Source organism: Marmota monax, unplaced genomic scaffold (genome assembly GCF_021218885.2).
Source record: "Marmota monax isolate L192 unplaced genomic scaffold, Marmota_monax_Labrador192_F-V1.1 WCK01_AAM20220418_F8-fsc00108, whole genome shotgun sequence".
Lineage (NCBI taxonomy): Eukaryota > Metazoa > Chordata > Mammalia > Rodentia > Sciuridae > Marmota > Marmota monax.
The window spans coordinates 1,112,765-1,133,333 of record NW_026694593.1 but is presented as its reverse complement, the minus strand read 5'-3'; the positions used below and the strand labels follow the sequence as shown (position 1 = coordinate 1,133,333).

General features: G+C 51.7%; 1 protein-coding gene and 1 long non-coding RNA gene across 2 annotated transcripts; one reads left to right on the top strand and one right to left on the bottom strand.

Annotated features, from left to right (window-relative positions):
- Nucleotides 1-335: 335 nt before the first annotated feature.
- Nucleotides 336-6,297, bottom strand: Mex3a (mex-3 RNA binding family member A). Its single transcript, XM_046421885.2, has 2 exons — nt 5,432-6,297; nt 336-2,005 (listed from the first exon to the last, which is right to left on the bottom strand). The coding sequence occupies exons 1-2, from the start codon at nt 5,883-5,885 to the stop codon at nt 897-899; spliced, it is 1,563 nt and encodes a 520-aa protein (XP_046277841.1). The 5' UTR covers nt 5,886-6,297; the 3' UTR covers nt 336-896.
- Nucleotides 6,298-6,696: 399 nt separating this feature from the next.
- LOC124077559 (uncharacterized) lies at nt 6,697-19,765 on the top strand. The gene is made up of 2 exons (XR_006846646.2): nt 6,697-7,018; nt 19,502-19,765. It is a non-coding gene; the product is annotated as an uncharacterized LOC124077559 (long non-coding RNA).
- Nucleotides 19,766-20,569: the final 804 nt, after the last annotated feature.

Genomic DNA, 20,569 nt, shown 5'->3' with positions numbered 1-20,569 from the left:
CACTTTTTCCCAACAGGCGGTGTCCCCAAAGCTGGGCTGGAAGGAACAGGAGCAAAAGGGGAGAAGGGAGAAGAGAAAGAGAAGGAGCCAGACAAGGCTGGGAGTGACAGCCGCTCAGGGGAAGAAAAAAGAGCTAGAAAAAAGGAAAAAGCAAAGAAGAACCAAAAAAAGGAAGACACGGAAGAACTGGAGGGGCGGAGAGGGGCGCCGCTCTCCAGACTCCTCTAGCCCAGCCTTGCTAGGACAGATGAATTCTGAGCCCTTTATTGATTGACAGGCTGCTCCCCATCCCACCCGCCCCACAGAAGATCTATGCAGACTTCTGCTGGGCAGCAGTTCCCCTATACTATAGGAAAGTCTGGGAACAAGTTTCCCAAACAGGATATGGGTGGGGGTGGGAGGGTTGCTAAAGGGTCACGTTAGGAGGTCGGAGGTCAGGACCAGAGAGGGCCAAGAACTGCAAAGAGCACCTCTAGATACAGATGGTAATTCTCCCTCTCCCTTTCCCCACCCCCTCCACAGAGGATAGGGCAGTAACACATAGTTGGGGAGGTGGGCAGAGGGGGTCAGGACGCCTTAGCGGCCACCTCTGGCAAAACAAAAGTTTCTCTTAGCTGCTTCCAGATTTAAGGGTGTGTTGAGGTATCAGAGTTGTAACTCTAGTAAAATTTTCGGTCTGGCCCCCCTCCCAATCTTTCCAAGGCAGGGTGACCAGAGGCTCTGAAAGTGGCCCACCCTCCAGCCACCATGGCCTCCCTTCCACCCCCCTCCCCAGCGAGCGAATAACTGTAAGCACCTAGCCCTGCAAAACTCACTGATTTCCAAAAGGCCCTAGTGGAAAAGAAGTCCAGGGCCAGCCCCTGGGGAGTGGGCCTAGGACACACGGGGCAGGGGACTTAAGAGAATATTCGGATGGCTTGCGTGGCTGTGATGTGGCAGACGGGACACTCCGGGTCCGTCCTCTCGCAGATGCGTACTGCACACTCCATGCAGAACAGGTTGTGTCCGCAGGGCACGAGGGCGGCAGTCACTTCGCTCTCAAAGCACACCATGCAATCTCGCCCGCCACCGGGGCTCCGCAGGCCGCCTCCCCCGAGTTTAGAGAAGCCCTGGAGCGGTTCTCCTGGCGGGCGCCTGGGGAGTCCAGCCAGCTCGGGTCCTGCAGAGGTGGCAGGAGATCGGTGTGCGCCGGGCGGCCCAGCCCGGGCCTTGGCCGAAGAAGAGGAGGAGGAGGAGGCGGAGGAGAAGAGCACTGAGGTGGGCGTGGCGTTCTCCTGGCCCGCCCACAGCGGGGGGCTAGTCTCGGCCACGCCGTAGTACACGTCCTGCTTGCCCACGCCGTAGCCCGGAAACAGGTATCCGCCGTAGCCAAAGTCCCCGCCTTGCTCGCCCAGGCGCGGGGCCTCAAAGCCAGAGTCCACTCCACACTCGCCAATGCAGCCCAGACTGTTCTGCCTGAAGGTGGAGAGCGGCTTGCAGCCTGGTGGGTGGACCCGCCAGGCGTCCGAGTAGCGGCTGTCGAGGCCGGCGTCGGGGCTCCCGGCCAGGAAGTCGTTCTCATTGTTGTACTCGAGGATCTTGCCCGTGCGCACGGCGATGTGCGTCTCGATCTCTTCGCGCGCACGCTCCACGTTCCCCGGGGCACCAGTGATCTCGAACACCGGATCCCGGTCCCGGCTCGGCGTGATAATGTACGTGTTGGTCTGCTGCTGGATGCGCTTGATGGTTGCCCCCTTGGGGCCCACCACCAGGCCCACTACTCGGTAGGGCACTCGCACACGGATGGTCACCTGGCCCGGCAGGGCAGGGGCCACACCGAAGGCTGCTCCTGACTTGTTGCGGGAGGCACGGATCATAGAGAAGTGCTCAGCTGCTGAGATGATCTCCCGACGGGCTGTGGCCACGTCCTCTCGCCGCCCTGTCACCATGAACACAGGCTCCTCGCCCCGAACCGGTGTCTTGATGTAGGTGTTGGTCTTGGCCCTCAAAGCCTTAATCTTGCAGCCTGGGATACAGTAGGGAAGGGGAAGAGAAATAAACTTACAGGACAAGGAGGTTCATGCTAGGCCTAGATAGCTCCGGGTTCCTTCCCAGATGCCCAACTTTCCTCAAACCCTTCAGTCCGCCCCGTGAAGACTTCACCACCGCACACACAGCCCACCCAACTTGAACAATCCACTCACGGGATCTCAGATCTACCCAGTGTCTCTGTTAACCACAGACTTCAAAACGCACCAACTTCCACTCAAGTTCCATCCAGGACCTTCCGAATTCACTCACTCCTCCGAACCCCCAAATAATCATCCTCCCAGACAAACTGCTCCCCTATATCCATTCAAAAACTCCTCCCCAAACATTTGCTGTCCCCTCGATTTTTCTGGCTACTGACAAACTTCCAAATCACTTACTACCACCCCCATTTGTCACGAACCCCAATCTTTACACTGAACCCCAATGCATTCAGTAACCTCACAATCTACCCCTCATTTAGCCTCCATTCATCACAAGTGTCCTGCAGCTGACTCAGGAACACTGACCTCCATCTGCTCTGTGACCTCCCCCCATGTCTTCTACCCAGTAGTCTCTCTCTGAGGGTCCCCAAATCACAATGCATTTGCAGCAATTGGTGCAGAGGGGGATGCCCGGGAGGGTCTGAGAATCAGAATTTCAAGGGAGAACGGAGGAGTAGGATGATAAAGAACCCCCCCTCCCGTGTGGAGGAGCAGCATGCAACCCATGTCACTCCTGTCCCCTTGTCCCTGGGTGGGGGGGAGGAGAGCTGAGATGGCCTAGGGGCTGAGTAGGGTGGTAGAAAAGGGTATTCTGGATCCATACCTCTGCTTTGAAAGAGGAGTGGGTCAAAGCTGGGAGGCTGGAGGGAGAGGCAGGAAGAGAAAAAAGAAATACAAGACAAAGAGACAAAGAGGGAGAAGGGGAGAGAGAAAAGTGAGGGAGGCTGGGGTGCAGCACGGTGGGGAAAGGCTAGAGACCTCCACGGCTAGCTCCACAAGCCCTCTCCTCCTCCTCCACATGCCTTGCGTGCCCCCAGTCTCAGAGGACCACACTCTTCCTCGAAGCACACATGGCACATGCCTGTGAGTTTGCACACATGCACTAAGAGCAGGGGTGCGGAGTGCCTTTATCTCAACAATACCTGTGGGGTGAGCACAAAATACACTTTCATATGCCCCTTTCACTTGCACATGGGGTCCTGGTGTTTCCATTCCCATCCTCCCCAGCCAGCACACAAACTGCACATTCCTGAGCACACAAATAACTTTGGCCCCATTCACACACAGCTGTGCTCACACCCATCTCCACCAACAATTCACTCTCCCCTTTCTCTCTTCCCAACACACCACCTATCCAAATCCAAGTGGTCCACTTTTCTGACTGCCCCAACCCTCCAACCACAAGCCAAAGTGAGCTCTTTCTTTCTTTGTTTCTTTTTTTTAAATCTCTTTCCTCCACTCCAGATGGCTTCTTCCTCAGCCTTTGGCAGTTAAGTCCTACCTGTTGTCAAGCCCACATCTGTGCTGCTTTAATATCAGTAAATGATTGTTCTATTTGTGAGGCTTGGAGGGTTGCGGAGCTTTAAAGCCCCCTCTCCTGCCACTCCTACTAACATGCCATCTGATGGGCACCTGGGTTCAGGCTCTAAGTTTGGGGTCAATAACTTAAGTGGGAGCTAGGTATATTTCAGAGTTGGGGCTGGAGTGAGGGGAGGCCAGGGTATACGGCTAAGGAGAAAATCTAGAGGCCTGGAGGGACAGAACTGGGGTGGGCCTCATCCTGGGTTCTGCAGTTCTGAACAAGTATCTCTTGAAGGAAAAACCCACTGGGCCTCACCTTCCTAGAGGTCAAATAGAGAGCATTAAATTGCAGCAGGAGGAGGGAGGTCAGACAAGAGGGAGGACTTCCATGTACTTAAGGAATGAGGGGAGGGGGAGGCATATCTTCTCTGAATAGGAGAAATCCCCCTACTTTTATGATGCAGAGGCAGAAGAGTAAAGAATGACTCCATTAAATTCCGGGTCCTCCCAAGACCACCCCCACACCCAAGAAAAGATATTAGTGTCCCCACCCAGTTCTAGGATCAGGATCCCCAGTTTCTAAGAAGAGGAAATCCAACTTTCTAAATCAGAAATCTCAGGAGATCAGGAGCCCCAGAGGGGTTCAGGGCCATGCAGGGGAGTGGCATCCTCCCCTCCTCCATTCTGCTCTCTAAATTCCCCAGCCCCCAGACTCCCAGTGGATGAGGTGGGATGTGGAGTAGGGCCCCCCCGGCCTGCTTCCCCTCCTCCGCCGCCAGAAGCCGGCCTCCTCCCTCACTCCCGGCCGGAATGCAGCTCCTCTATTGTTCCCCACTGTGGGACAGCTCCTCCCCCGCTCCTCCCCCACCCCACACCTCCCCAGCCCAGCCCCTTCGCAATTTCCAAATCCCGCCCCCCCTTTGGGAAACCGGGAGAGGGAAGGGTCCCCAAGATCCCGTCTGCTCAATTTGGACCCTTACCAACACCCCCACCCACCCACCCGCCCAGGGATGCTGGGCTGAGGAGGGTGCGGTATCAGACATTCTACGCTGGATTAATACTACACCCCCTGCCAGCACACCCAGACACACACCCCTCGCCAAATTTCCAGGTGAAGCCTTCTCACCCTTACCCCGGCATTTCCCCTCCGGCCCTGTCCCACTTTCTCACTCAGAGACCCCTCTCCAGGCCTCTGGCCCCAGGCCGTGGCCAGCCCAGAACAAAAGCCAGAGAGGAAGCAGCGGTCCACACCAGGACTAGCACTTCCTTGGAGACACCCCTTCCAAAACACCGAGGATCCTCCAACTTTGGTGTGTGGGTAACCACAGGAACCCCTCCTCCCAGCGGCCCCCCATTCCACCTCTCCCCCAGACCCGGACCCTCGGTGAGCCACACCCCCTTCCATTCCTACACTCAGCCCAACAAAGAGACAGATACTCAGGCTGGCTTCCCGGGCCAGGTCTCCCCCAAAGTCCTTAACTCCAGGCAGCTGGGGGTCCCAGGAGTGCCCCCTCCCCAACCTACAAGCAGATACTGAACTAGGGGCTCCTGCGCAACTCTTTGCACATTCCATCAGTTTTTCTAGCTAGGAGCGGACACCCCCTCCGGACAGCCTCCCTGGATTGGGAGGCCGGTCCCCCTCCCCTTTCCCTCTTCCCAGTTCGAGGATATTTCTTTGTCTAAGGGCAGAGCCCTGGGGAAGGAAGGGTCTGGAGAACCGTCCCGACTGAGGGTAGCAGGGAACTTTGTGGCACTTGGAAATCAGGGTAGGGGGCGGGTCCCCCTTTGTGGGGAAGGGACAGGGCAGGGGCGGGCAAGAGAGGAAGAAATGAACTTTCCGCGCGGGGAATGGGGTGCCCCCCACTCCAGCCCACTCCGTGGTCCCGGTGCCCACTTACCTTGTCTGCCCACGATCTCGGCCACGTGCTCAGAGGTGGGCACGGGTACACACTCCGTGGTGTTGCTACTGCCCTTCAGGCGCAGCTCGGCCTCTTTGTAGAGAGCGCAGAGCTTGGCGTCGCTCGCCCCTTTGGGGGCGGTGGGGGGCTGGGGCGTCTGCGCCGCGGGGGCCGCTGTCGGGGCGGCCGGGGGCGCCGCGGGCGGCGGCGGCGGGGCCGGCTGCGGGGGGGCGGCCGGCTGCGAGGGGGCGCCGCCCCCCCCACCTCCCCCGTCCTCGCCCGCCGTGGGGGCGGGGGGCTCCCCCAAACCCAGGAGGCAGAGTTGATCAAGAGCCAGCTGAAGGGCGCGCTCGTCTTCCAGCAGCCCTCGGTCCTTAGCGCTTCCCCCGAAACATCCTAGTTCTCCAAAGCCCCCATTTCTTTCCATTATTCCAGATACCACTAGACTAGGCATGGCGAAACAAAAGCTGGGGGAGAGAGAGAGAGAGGGAGAGAGAGAGGTGGTGGAAGGGAAAAGAGGAGAGAGGAGGGGAGGGGAGAGGAGAGGAGGGGGTGTGTGGGGAGGGGGGAACAAAGAACTGGGGAGGGGGGAAGAAAGCGAGATAGAAAGATAGCCCCTCCCCCTGAGCCCCCCTCCCCAAACACCCTGTAACCCGACTCCCCTCGCCCCAGCCCCCGGGGTGGGGGTGGGGGTAAAGAGAAGCAAAACCAAGAAAGCCGATCTCCGCTCCTCTCCGGGGGTGACAGGGGGCGGGGGGCTGCGGGATCTCGGCCCCCACCCCTCCCGCCTCGGACCCGGGAGTCTCTAGTCTCCGCAGTCCAGACGCCCCCCTTAGGCTCCCGCACCAAGCCCCAGTCCTGGAGCTGCGCGCCCTGGCCCCCAGTAGAGCCCAGCCCCTTCCAGCGCTCAAACTCTTTTGTTTTAAATGAACTGGATGGAGCAGCATGGAACTGACGGGAGGGGGGCGCGCCGGGGGCGCCCGGGGCATGCCGGGAGTTGTAGTTTCCCGCCCTCGGGGCGCGGGGACGAATTCCTTGACCCGAGGCGGGTAGGGATGTGCCTTTGGCTCTCTACGCACGGCTCCCAGGCACAGCTAGGGGTGGGGTGGAAGTCGAGGTCCCTAATTTTTCCTGGGGGCGGACACAGGGAGAGGGGACAGTGTGCAGAAACAGACGGGTGTGAAAAGGACGATCGCTCCTCGCCCCCTCGCGCGCTGCTCCCTCCCGGTCCCGGCCCGTCCGGGCCCTCTTTCTTATGGTAATGAAGGGGCCGGGGCGGGAGCGGTCCCCGCCGGGTCACTGCGGCTCCCGTCTCCCCTCCTCCCCTCCCCGCCCGCTCCCTCGCGCTCCCCTCCCCGCAGCCGGAGTCGAGTCGGCCGGGCCGCGGGGAGAGGTTCGCGGCGGCAGACAAAGCCCGCAGCCGCGATGGGGGGAGGACCGGCCTCGGCGCTCCGTGGGCCCGGAGGGGGTGCGGGCTGGGCGTGGGCCCTTGGCAGAGAATGGGGCTCCCCATCCTTAAGCAGCAGACTGCCCCCTCCCGCCCCTCGGCCCCCCTGTCCCGGAGATCTCAGAGGCGCCGGCTGGGAGGTGAGTTAGTCCGCGTCCTTCCGAGCCGTGGAATGGGCGGGGAAGCTGGAGTGACGCGGGAGGAAGACGGGGGAGAAGGGGCCGGAGAGCCGCGAGGCGGCCAAAGTCCTGGTGAGGCCTTGAACTTCGGGTGTAGCCAACGGAGGGAGCAAAGACCGGGGGTCTGCCGGGAACCCAGGCTTCCTTCGGGCCTGCGCTGGAAACCCGGTCTGGGGGTGATCTGCTTCTCAACACCAAGCATCAGTCCACTCTGCTTCGCTCGCCTCTGTCCAGCTGAACACCCGTTAGTTTAGCCCCTCTGAAGCTGGGAATTTGGTGAGAGTTGAAAATAAGTTTTGAAAGGCTTGAATCAGACAGTTGGACACCTTCAGGAGGCATTTGGGGGAAGTTGAGGTGCAACGCAATACTGTCTTCTCCCCTTTACCCCATGCCTTCGGCTCTTTTTTTTTTTTTTTTTTTTTTTTGTTACCGTTTTTTATCTCTGGGTCTTTCCCAAGAGAATGAATGACACTGCAGTTTGAGGGCTTGAGATTAGACTTTCCAAAAGTTTTATAAGAATGGGTGAGTGACAACAACAAATATATCCACAATACACTGATTTAAAAATAAATAAATAAATAAATAAATTACAGAAAGATCAGTAGAGGGAGAGGAGCAGGAGCAGGGGCAGATAGAAAGGGGAGGGGGTAAAATGCTGCAGACTGAATTAGAGCTAATTATATTCGACGCTTTTGTGATTATGTCAAAATGTATCATAATGTTATATATAACTAAAAAAAGAAAAGAATGAGTGGGTGAGCCACAGTGATAAGGTGTCCTTTTCTAGAGTGCCTTGGGAACTTAAATCTGAGCTAGTTTTCTTGGAGGCAGGGAAATGGGTGACATGACCTCATAGACCCGTGCACTTTGAGGCCCTAAAGGCTAAGCAAATTTAAACTCAGTTCCCTCAATTGATTCTTGGAAACACTGACTTTGCACACCAAGGAAAGGGTGGGATCCCTGGAGGTGCTGAGGGGTTGCAACACTGCAGGGCTCTTTCTCCTTTGCTGGGCAGATCCAAGGAAGGAGAAGCCTGGACCCAGAACCCTAGAATTCTCCAGAGTTGGGGCAGGGTGTTCCCTGGATGGAGGGTTTAACAGAAGATAACAAGAAATCTTATTATGGGGTTGGGTGCTATTGCCATCAAGCAGGTGTAGAAGAGGAAGAATGAGAAAGACAGGGCCCTGGAGAGTGGACTGTTTCAGACACTTGTCCCCAGAAACCTGGATTGGAGGATCCTTGGTACTGGAGACTACAGGGCTCTCATCTGGGGAAGTTTATATTGAAGACCAGGTGACCGTTTTTCACATTAATGGAAAGAGCAGATAGTTGCATAGGACTTATTGTGTGTCAGGCATTTTTGTAGGGTTGCCAGATGGCTTGAGCTTTCCTGTCCCGGTTGAAATGAGATTCCCCCCAGACACCCACCCTGAATTTGCCCTACCTCTGCTTTCCTCCCCAATAAGCCAATTAAAGCAGGAGGTTAATGACCAAAGAAGCCATGGGGATTTGGCCAGGGTGGAAAACAAGGGCAGAAACAAGTGTGTGTGAGTGGGCATGACTACTAAGTGGGGAAGGGACAGGCCGAAGGGTAAGGTGGGCAAGGCGAGTCCCTGCTGGACCCACATCACTGATCCAACAAGCAAAAATCAGCCCTTTGAGTGTGTAAATGTCCACCCTGGGGCTTACACTGCGACTCCAGGCAAATATCCTCCAAGGCAGGAGAGGAGCCTGTGTGAATCTGGCACGCGGAGGGCAGGACATGCTCGTGCATGTGCACGCACACTTAGATGTGTGGCATGGTGTATTTGGTGTGTGTAGCATGTGCCTCCAGGTCATGTGGGGGAGTGCCTAAGCACAGAGGGACCTGAGGGTGGGCACCTAGAGGAGGCAGGTTTGGGGTGGGTTTTGTTTTATTGCCTTTTTTTTGTACCCGGGATTGAACCCAGGGGCACTTAACCACTAAGCCACACCCCCCAGTCCCTTTTTTATATTTTCTTTTAGAGACAGGGTCTCACTGAGTTGCTCAGGGCCTCAACAAGTTGCTGAAGCTGGCTTTGAACTTGCAATACCCCTGCCTCAGTCGCCAGAGCTGCCGAGACTACCAGCAGGGTGGGTTTTTTCCAAGCTTCTCATTTGCTTCCTGAAGCCAATGGGCTCCTTTGTTCAGTTCCCCCTCCACTAACAGTCCTGCCAGCCAGGCTACAGCCAAGCCACCTTGCTATCCAGGGGCTCTTCTCCCCCCACCCCTGCCTGCTCAATCTAAGGTTATGGCAATGAGAGCAGAAGGCCTTACTTTAAAAATCCCCTACTCTTTGCCTTATGACAGAAAGGTGTATAGGTGGCATATCTCTCTCCTTGAGGACCTTGGAGGACCAAACTCTCTCTCCTCTTTTTTTTTCTTCCCTAGTATTGGGGATGGGATCAGAAGTCTTTAGCATGCTAGATGGGTGCTCTGCCACTAAACTACACCCCTAGCCCTCTCACCTTCACACCCATACACCGTACCGAGGACTGAACTTAGGGGCACTGTACCACTGAGCTACATCCCCAGCCCTTCTTATTTTTTTATTTTGAGACAAGGTCTCACTAAGTTGCTTAGGGACCACTAAGTTGCTGAGGCTGGCCTCAAACTTGCGATCCTCTTGGCTCAGCCTCCCTAGTTGCTGGGATTATAGGCATGTGCCACAGTGCCCAGCTAGCTTTCTCATCTTAACTATTGTATCCCCTACTCTGGATGTCCCAGCACTGAGCACGTACCCTGTCCACAGCAGAGGTTCAGTAAGTGTATGTGAATGTGTGTATGTATTTAAATTATTGTAGCATTTCTTTAAAAAAAAAAAAATATATATATATATATATATATATATGGATATATATTGTAGATGAACACTGAGGATCAAACCCAGTACCTCACACATTGGAGGCAAGTGCTTTATCAAGAACTGCAGCCCCAGCCCCCTTTCTTTAATTGGAGACAATGTCTTGCTAAATAGCTTTAGGGCCTCCTGTGTTGCTGGGAGTGCTGTTGTGCACCACCACACCTGGCAGTAAGGATGCATTAAGTATAACTGCATTTTTTTAAATTTAGTTTTTAGTTGTAGGTGGACACAATACCTTTATTTTATTTACTTATTTATATGTGGTGCTGAAGATTGAACCCAGGGTCTCATGCATGCTAGGCGAGCGCTCTACCGCTCAGCCCCAGCTCCAGGCCTAGCCCCAAGTATAACTGCATTTTTAAAATTTCAAAGTGTAACAGGAAGGGACAGGGCTCTGGAGCCAAACATGCTGTTTGTTAGTTAGTTCTACCACCTTGGGGAGTTCTGGACCTCTGAGCCTCAATTTCCTCACCTCTAAGATAAAAATCATATGCCAAGTCCCTAGCCAATACCTGGCTCCTCTCAGGTGTTCAGTCAGTGTCAGTTTCTTGGCCCTTCTTATTCTGTCCTTGCGGTTGACTTTAGGTAGTACTAAGGATTGAATGCAGGGGCACTTAACCACCTCACCACATCCCCAGCCCTTTTTATAAATTTTATTAGAAACAGGGTCTCATTGAGTTGCTTGGGTCCTCCCTAAGTTGCTGAGGCTGGCTTGGAACTTTCGATCCTCCTGCCGCAGCCTCCCAAGTCACTGGGATTACAGGCATGCTCCATCTGCCTGACTCAGTCACTTCCTTTTGAGCTCCTATAGGATGTGCTAGGTGCTGGGGAAGAGTCTGACCCATGATGTGTCACTTGAAGTCAGTTCTAGGTCAACTTGCTGAAATAAAATGATCCCAGCCAAACAGCGGATAATTCCAAAAATAATTCCCATTATGCACTGGCATGCAGGCAAACTCTGTCTGTCTGCCTCTCTCTCCTCTCTCTTTTCTTTCTTCTCTCTTTATCTCTTTCTCTCATACACACACACACACACACACACACACACAGGCCTGACTGCAGGGCAGGAAAGGTGACGCGGTGAAGAGAGGTTTGTAGGAGGCTAGAGGACAGGAGAGCAGTGGAAACCCGGGCTGTGCTTGTCTGTGGAGTCCTGTCCCTTCTGTCCTCTGAGCACCTGTTATTGCTGTCTACACACTAAGTACCAAGGGCTGGGGACCTACACCTAACACTTGTCCCTCCCTAGTCCTATTCTCAGAACCTTAGGGAGGAAGGGGGACACAGGAGGCTGCTCCCAAGGCTCCCTGCCAAGCAGGCTGGGCACACAAGAGCTCATCTCTCCCCTGTCCTTGCTCCTTACAGGATCCCTTCTCCATCTTTCCTGCTCAGCTGAGCCTCCTCTCCTCTGCTTTGTGGAGTTTCCATTTTCCTTTCTCCCTCCCAAATGAATTTAACTTTTATTTTATTTATTTGTTTGTTTGTTTATTTATTTTTATGTGGTGCTGAGGATCAAACCCAGGGCCTCATCCTTGCTAGGCAAGAGCTTTACCACTGAGCTACAATTCCAGCCCCTTTTCCTTTCATTTTAATGTCTGTTTTTTTTTTTTGTGTGTGTGTGTGTGTGTGGTACTAGGGATTGAACTCCAGAGTACTCTACCACTAAGCTATATCCCTAACCTGTTTTTTTTTTTTAATATTTATTTATTTATTTTAGTTTTCGGCGGACACAACATCTTTGTTTGTATGTGGTGCTGAGGATCGAACCCGGGCCGCACACATGCCAGGCGAGCACGCTACCGCTTGAGCCACATCCCCAGCCCTTGTTTGTTTGTTTTGAAACAGAGTCTCATTAAGTTGTTGAGGCTGGCCTCAAACTTGTAATCCTCCTGCTTCAGCCTCCCGAGTAGCTAGGATTAGGATGTGTGTCACTATTTTTCTTTTTAATACCCCTTCCTTGTGGGAAGTCCACCTGGCTATCTAATCTCCATCCTTCTTGCCAAATTTTCTCTGTCTTTTTGGAATGCCCTGGACTCATTAATTAATTTCAACTGACAATATATTAGGTAAAATTCTGTAGATCACTCAAAAGAAGTGTTAGACACGAACCCTGCTCTCTGTTTGAGATATAGAAACTAGCCTACATGACCCAGATCACATGGCCAATGAGGAGAACATATGAGAGCAAAACAGTCTTTGGACCTGGAAGGCCCCAGAGGTTGGAGGAGAGTGCATCGCAGTGGCTGCTCCTGTTCTGGTGTTCATCTCATCTCCAAGAGCTTTGTAGGCCCAGCCTGCAGTTTAGACCTGGACAGACAAACATGTCTGCTCCTCCTCTGGGACTATCCCAGCATTCCCCCCAGGTCCCCTGCACTGTCTGATTTCCCCAGGGAGAGTTGCTCCAAGGGGCTGGGGTAGAGCCTGGGCCCCCCAGGACAGCTGGCTGACAGGGTCCCTGTGGGACTCAGGGCTGGACTCAGGCGTCCAGGAGGCAGGTGATACTGGAGCCTGTGACAGTTGGTCCCTAGATTCCTCACCCAGTGGCGCCAGCTCTGGTTTCTGGCTGGGAAGAGGGAGGGGGAGGGACACCTGGAGCCAGACAGGGCTGGGTACTCTCCTGGCTGCTGTGTGCATGTGTGTGTGTGTGTGTGTGCGCGTGCACATAGGCAGTAAACATGACTTTGGTGGGTTGTGGAGGGCAGTTTTTCCTGCTCTCTCTGTTCCAGGCACTGTGTGCTAGGTATTAGAAGGGGATTCTGAAGGACAAAGCCCAGTCTGAGCCTGGTGTGGTATCGCACACCTATAATCCCAGCAGTTTGAAGGCTGAGACAGGAGGACTGCAATTTCAAAGCTAGCCTTAGCACCATCGAGGCACTAAGCAACTCAGAGAGACCCTGTCTCTAAATAAAATACAAAAAAATAGGGCTGGGGATGTGCCTCAGCGGTCGAGTGCCCCTGAGTTCAACCCCTGGTACCAAAAAAACATACAAACAAATAAAAAAAAAAAAAAACAGTCTGGCACAGGTGAATTGATGGATATAATGTATAGAACAGGATGTTCTGCATAGAATGCCCAGCTGGGATAGAAATTGAATGAGTTCTAGGCATGATGGCATACGCCCGTAATCCCAGCAACTCAGGAGGCTGAAGGAGAAGGATTGCAAATTCGAGGCCAGCCTAAGCAATTTAGCAAATCCTGTGTCAAAATTTAAAAAGAAAGAAAAAAGAAAAAATTGGAAGGGCTGAGGATGTAGCTTAGTGGTAGAGCACCCCCTTGGGGTCCATCTCCTGTATGGGTGGGGGGGATAGAAGTTGAGTGAGGAAGTGGGTAAGTGAATAGTTCATTCATTATCTAATGGCCTCATTTTACAGAAGAGATGAAGGCCTAGAGAACTCAGGTCCTGTGACTCCCTTCTGCCTTCTGTTCCATCATACTTCCTTTTCAGGAAAGGGAAGAGGAAGACAGAGGATGGGAAAGGACTTGCTATTTCCTGAATGCCTGTTTGGTGCAGGATCTTTGCTTAGCCTTTTCAGACTTCATAGCTTTAATCTTCATAACCCCTTGAAGCTGGAGTTGCTGTCTCTCTGCTTAACATGAGAGACCTGAGTCTCAGAGAGGTCAAGTGACTTGCCCAGGTCATACAGCCGGTAAGTCGAGACTTCAGTGCTCTAAGCCAGAGCTTTCTGATGTCAGAGCCTGGGACCCCAGAGCCAGTGATACCCAGTGAGTGCTTGGAGGCTGTGAAGGAATCCACTGTGGAGCTGGAGCAGATTGGAGAGGCTTCCTGGATGAAGTATCCGATGTCGCCTCTGAAGGATGGATGAGGTTTATTCTAAGGGAGAGAACTGGAGGGATATCTGGAGCTTGGTGGCAGAGGTGGCCAAGGAGTCTTGCTGGTTAGGTAGGTGGCTAGCTTTTTGTAGACCCTAGAGTGGACAGGTTCAAAAAAACATGTTTTTGAGCCTTAGCCACCAGATGGCACTGCAGGCCAGTTACCAGGAGGGGGCCCCTGGCTGGGTTCTGACCCTGGGGCACAAGTGCTCTTCCCCTGCTGAGCTAGGGCTCCATGCTCCATCCTACACTCCTCAGATATCATCTCAGGCTTCCACTTGGCCCTCTCCGGCTTCTGATGGACATCCAGTATCGATGGGGCAATCAAGCTATCAGTCTATTCCTGATTTAGAATGAACACCCAGGTGGTGGGGATCTTGGTAGGTCCGATCAACTCCTTAGGTCATCCTGAGTCCCCTCCAGCTGTTTATATTGGCTTATTGTCTAGCTCCCTCCTAACCCCCTGGGAATCACTATTGAGGGGAAAAATTAAGGAAACAGGCATCCAAGTCCAACCAACTTGGGTCTGAAGGGAAATGATATCTATCTAATGCCCAGCACAGTGGCACATGCCTGTAATCCCAGTGGCTTGGAAGGCTAAGGTAGGAGGATTGCGAGTTCAAAGCCAGCCTCAGCAACTTAGCTAGACCTTGCCTCTAAGTAAAAAAAGGACTGGGGATGTGGCTCAGTGGTTAAGTGCCCCTGGGATTAATCCCTGGTATCAAAACAAACAATAACAACAACAAAAAAAAACTACCTAACAAGAATTTAAAGATTTTCACCATTCAGTCAATATATAGTGAGCACCTGCTATGTTGGGCACTGCTTTGGCATCAGAGATATATCAGAGAACAAGACATATAAAATCCCTCCTCTCACGGAGCCCATATTCTATGGGGGGGGGGAGGCAAATGGTAAACAAATAGACAATGTCCTTTCTGGCAGTGATACTTGCTACAAGAAAAAATAAAATTGGGCTGGCACCTTAGCTCATGGCAGAGCACTCACCTAACAAGCAAAGGGCGCTAGGTTCAATCCCCAGTATAGCAGTGGTGCACACCTGTCATCCCAGTGATTCTGGAGGCTGAGGCAGGAGGACTGCAAGTTCAAAGCCAACCTGGCAATTTAATGAGACCCTGTCTCAAAATAAAAAGAGCTGGGGTCTAACTCAGTGGTAGAGGCCCCTGGGTTGAATCATTAATACCACTGAATAAGTAAATAATTTTTGTGTGGTGGTGGTGCTTGGGCATGCAAGGCAAGCACTCTACCAACTGAGGTAGATCCCCAACCCAGTAAATAATTTTTTTTAAGTAAAAAAAAAAAAAAAAGCAGGATATGAAGGTGGAAGGGTTTGAGGTAGCTAATTCGGGAAAGATGATCTTGTTGTGAGAATTTCACTGAACATATATAAAGCATGTAGCACAATGCCTGACATAGGTTAGTATTGTTACTATTCTTCCCTTTTTCTGCCCTGCTTCTTCCTTGTACTCCCCTTCCTCTGCCCTGAATTGGAGAATTCCAATTCTGCCTCCTGGTTGCTGCCTCCTCCCAGCAACCCCCGCAGGGAAACAGGTGCTGGTTTGGGAACTGCAAGCCCAATTTCTGGCTCTGTTTCCACCAGTCTGAACTAGCTCCTCCCCCAGCTTCTGGTAAATGACATCACCATCCACCTGGTTGCTCAAGCCAGAAATCTGGAGCCTTCTCACTGTTCTCTCTTTCACCTAATTTCCTCCCATCTGGTCTAGCAACAAGTTCTCTCTACTAAACCTCAATAACATTTCCCAAGAACTGGGCCTGGGGGCTGGGGCTATAGTTCAGTGGCAGAGACTTGCCTAGCACATGTGAGGCACTGGGTTCCATCCTCAGCACCACATAAAAATGAATAAATAAAATAAAGGTATATAAAAAAAAAAAGAACTGGGGATGTGGCTTAGTAGTAGAGCAATTGTCTAGCATGTGCAAGGCCCTGAGTTCAATCCTGAGTACCAAACAAAAGAAAAAATAAAAATCCCATGTCCATTAACTTCCTGTTACTCTTCTGCTCCTGCTACCCTCCCGATGTGAGCCATCGTCACCATGTCTGAAATTGCCTGTAACTGGTCTCCCTGCCTCTGTCCTTGCCTTGCCCCTTCCTGCTTCAGTCCACCCTCCACACAGCAGTCAGAGAGATCATTTAAAAGAAATCTGTCTGGGTGTGAGGGTGCTGTAATAACTCGGGAGGCTGAGACAGGACGATTGCAAGTTCAAGGCCAACCTCCTCAACCTAGAGAGTCCCACACCAATGTAGTGAGACCTGGTCTCAAAATAAGAAACAACAACAACAACAAAAATAAAATCAAAATGCCTGAGTTCTAAATAAATAAATAATTAAAAACAAAAAGGGCTGAGGATGGGCTGGGGCTGGGGCTGGGGCTCAGTGGTAGAGCGCTTGCCTCGCACGCGTGAGGCCCTGGGTTTGATCCTCAGCACCACAAAAAAATTAATTTCTAGTATCCAAGTAAATAAATAAGTAAATGGAAGAAATCTAACTGGGTTTGGTGACCTATGTCTGTAATCCCAGTAATTCTAAAGATTGATGCAGGAGGATCCCAAGTTTGAGACTAGCCTGGGCAAGTTAGTTATAACCTATAACCGATCTCAAAATATAAAGGATTGGGAGCCTGGCATAGTGGTGCATGCCTGTAATCCCAGTGGCTCGGGAGACTGAGACAGGAGGATTGTGAGTTCAAAGCCAGCCTCAGCTATGGTGAGGCACTAAGCAACTCAGAGAGACCCTGTCTGTAAATAAAATACAAAATAGGACTATAGGGCTGGGGATGTGGCTCAGTGGTCGAGTGACCCTGAGTTCAATTCTCAGTATATTCTAATAAATAAATAAAATCATGAAACCCTCCTGCTTGAAACCCTGGATTAGCTTTCCTTTGCCGTTAGATTCAGGTTCCTTCCTGTAGTTATGTTCTTCATGATCTGGCGCTTGTCTTCCTATCCAGCTGACCCTAAACCTCCCTCCCGTTACTCCACCTTTCACCTGGGTAAGATAATGCTTGTTCATCTTCAATTTCAATGGCATTTTTCCCCCAGAAATTTTCCCTGGTTACTTTTGTGTGTCTTTTTTACCATTCCTGAGAACTATATTGTAACTATCTATTTATTTGGTAGCAGGGATTGAACCCAGGGGTGCTTAACCACTGAGCCACATCCTCTGCACCCCCCCCCTTTAATGTATTTAAATTAGAGACAGGGTTTCGCTGAGTGACAGGGCCTCACCAAGTTGCTGAGACTGGCTTTGAACTTGTGATCCTCCTGCCTAAGTCTCCTGAGCTGCAGGGATTACAGGCATGCTACTGCACCCGTCCTGCTTATGTTTATTACTCCAATACATCAGAAGCTCCGTTGAGGACAAGAACTGGATCTAGTCTACTCCTATGTTCCAGCGCCTGGCACACAGTAGGTGCTCAATACATGGTTGCCCTTTGGAAGTTGTGCATGTTCATCTATACTTTCCTCCCCACCACATACGCTGCCCAATATTCAACTTCTCTCTCTGCTTTTTTACCCTATTTCATTCGCACACCCTGCTCCATGTCTTCCCTCCCTTTGTCACCTAACCTCTCACAGCTCCCCCATCTGGCCCCCAGGGGGTGCTGTCTGCAAAAGGCTTGGCCTATACTGTCACTGGATTCCTCAATTTCCACACCTAGACTGGGGCTCAGGAATGCGATCACTGTGCTAACTCACTGATGTAGCTTTTGGCTGGTGGCCCAGCAAGTATCTCTAGACTGTAAACCTCTCCTCCCGGTCACTGCTGGCAAAATGAGACTTGCACAAGGAATGCATGGCTCGCAGGCTCCTGCCAGGCCCTCGGCTCTTAGGCCTTTCACTTGCTTTCCCTCTGTCTTGAATGCATCCTCCAGACCTGTGTCATGTCCTCTGAGAAGCCTTCCTGGCCAAGCCGATGGATGTGCACCCCTACAAGGCTACAGCACCTGGTATTTGCCCCTTGCTGGTAATTGGCCCTCAGTGTTCAAAGCCAATTTCCATGTTCTGTGTGCTATACCAGACTGAAAGAGCTTCCAGCAGGACAGTGGATGTTTCTTTCCAAAGCCTAACACAGAGGAGACACTCGGCTCGTGATATGATAATAGTAATTATTATTATTTGTGTTTTTTTTCGGTACTGGGAATTGAAGCCAGGGATACTCTAGCACTAAGCTAGATCCTCAGCCCCTTTTCTTTTCTTTTTGGTAGTACTGGAACTTGAACCCAGGGTCTCACACATGCTAGGTGTGTGCTATACCACTGGACTACATCCCCAGTCCTTATTTTCTATTTTGAGACAGGTGTCACTAGGTTTCAGAGGCTGGCCTAAAACTTGAGATCTTCCTGCCTCAACCTCCCAAGTCCTGGGGTTATAAGTGTGCACTACTACTACTGGCTCCAAATTTGTTGAGTCAATGATTGATTGAAAGGATCAAAGGGGGAAAAATTCCATATGTAATTCTGAATAAGTCGTTCCTTATCTTTGGGTTTCAGTTTCCTCTTCTGTGAAGTTGGCACAGGAGAATTGTTATGCTGGTAAATGTTTAATAAAGAGGAGTGGGGAAAGCTGTGATTTGTGGCAAATATGAACCTCTATGGTGAAATTCTCTCACCATGGCTAATTTCAATGTGAACACCGGGCTTTCATTAGCAGGTACAACTGCTTTCAGCTCGCCACTGCAGGTGAAGATGGTCTCCCAGGCACATTTTTTTTTTTTAAAGTACTGGGGAGTGAGCCAGGTGCTATGCATGCCTGTAATCCCAGTGGCTCTGGAGGTTGAGGCAGGAGGATTTCGAGTTCACAGCCAGTCTCAGCAACTTAGTGAGGCCCTAAGCAACTCAGTGAGACCCTGTCTCTAAATAAAATACAAAAAGGACTAGGCATGTTGTTCAGTGGTTAAGGACTATTTAAAAAAAAATAGTACTGGAGATTGAACCCAAGAGTGCTCTGTTCAGGGCTGTATCCTCAGCCCTTTTTAAGTTTTTTTTAAATTTTGAGACAGTCTCCATAATTGCTAAGGCTGGCCTTGAACTTGCAATCCTCCTTCACCAGCCTCCCAAGCAGCTGTAATTACAGGTATGCACCACCGCACCAGGCTCTCCCAAGGTACTCTTCTAGCTGCACCTTCTTGCACTAGTCCCTATCCCAGCTCCCTCAGGAGCCTGTGGGGTCAGAGGTCAGGCTGTTTTACACTTTCATTATGTCCCCAGACCTCCAATTATTTCTCGTATCCAGTCCCAAGTGTCCTCGAGGCACTTGCATGCCTTTCCAGATGGTTAACTGCCCTCTCAGGCATTCTTGGTAGACTACTCATGACCTACTGGATGACCTAGTTCTGATGTTCAGACCTTTGCAGAGAGACTACCTATTCTGGCCTCCTTATGTTTCTGTGCCCCAACTTTCCACATTGCCTGGAGCTCCCAGTGAGTAGGAGCTAGTCCAGTCTCAGTTTTTATCTTATTTGACTTCTGACCTCTGACCCTTTGGTGCCTCTGTCCTCTCAGAATTCCTTCTGCTTCTACTGGGGATGTAGCTTAGTGGTGGAGCACTTGCCTAGCATGTGCTAAGGCCCTGGGTTCAATCCCCAGTACTGCAAAAAGAAGAAATATTTAGTCCCTCCCTAGGTTTTCTGCTGCCTGCCTGGGGGTTCCTTTTTGATCTCCTTCACCCATTTCTCCTCCTTTGTCCACACAGCCAACGATTCCAGCCCTGGCTACAACTTTCTTCACCTGACTTTTCAAGCAGGAGCCTGTAGTTGGACAAGGAGCCTGCCTACTACCTGTGACCGCCTGCAGATTCCCTAGCACCTCGGAACCTGTTTCCCTACCTATAAAATGAAGATAATGGTAGCAATTACCTCATGGGATTGTTGTACAATTAGTGGGGAAAAGCATTTAAAGTACTGACATAGCAGCGTCTAGTACACAGAAAGTGCTTAATAAATGTTGGTTGTTATTATTCAGGATTCAGCTTAATCATCCCTTCCATAACAGCAAGCTGGGTCAGGTGCATCCAGTCCCTGACCCTGAGCCTCCCCTTTTGAGAACTTCCACCACTTTAAAACGTTTCTCTCTCTGTGTGTGTGTTTTCAGGAATTAGGGATTGAAATTATGTGGCTCTACTGCGAGCTAAACAGCCCCAGCCCTATTTTATTTTTAGTTATTTATTTTTGGTATGGGAATGGAATCCAAGGGATGCTGAGCCACATCTCCAGCCATTTATTTTTTAATGTTTTCTTTTGGGACAGGGTCTCACTAAACTGCTTAGGGCCTCACTAAATTGCTGAAGCTAGCCTTGAACTCACAATCCTCCTGTCTCAGCCTCCCTAGTTGCTGGGATTACAGGTGTGTGCATCACACCTGGCAACTTTCATCACTTGTTCCACGAGGATACACAGACGGCCCTGAGTAAATACTTGTGAATGAATGAGTGAGCAAAAGATATGGATTACTTTCTCTCCTGACAGCACACGTGGGCAGGGCCTTCTGCTACTCAGGGCTAGACACGCCCATCGGGAAGAAGGTGGGGCTGTCCCCGGGCCCCCTCCAGCAGGTGGCGCCAGCGCCTGTCGGTCTCTTCCCGGGGCCACCTCCCTTGCCCTGGCTGATCTCATCCACCAACGCTGAGAGGTCTAGCTGATGCTGGACAGATGGGGTCCTGACGCCCGAGCAAGGGTCCAGGCCCCAGGCAGCTGGGGTGACTCTCTCAACCCTCTCGGAGAGATGTTTTCTTTTTGTCTTCTTTTACAGTGCTGGGGACTGC

Excerpts from the sequence above, each read along its gene's own strand:
- Mex3a (XM_046421885.2), bottom strand. The coding sequence starts at position 5,885 with ATGCCTAGTCTAGTGGTATCTGGAATAATGGAAAGAAATGGGGGCTTT. Across the intron at positions 2,006-5,431 it reads CGAGATCGTGGGCAGACAAG|GCTGCAAGATTAAGGCTTTG; the intron begins GTAAGTGGGCAC and ends ACTGTATCCCAG.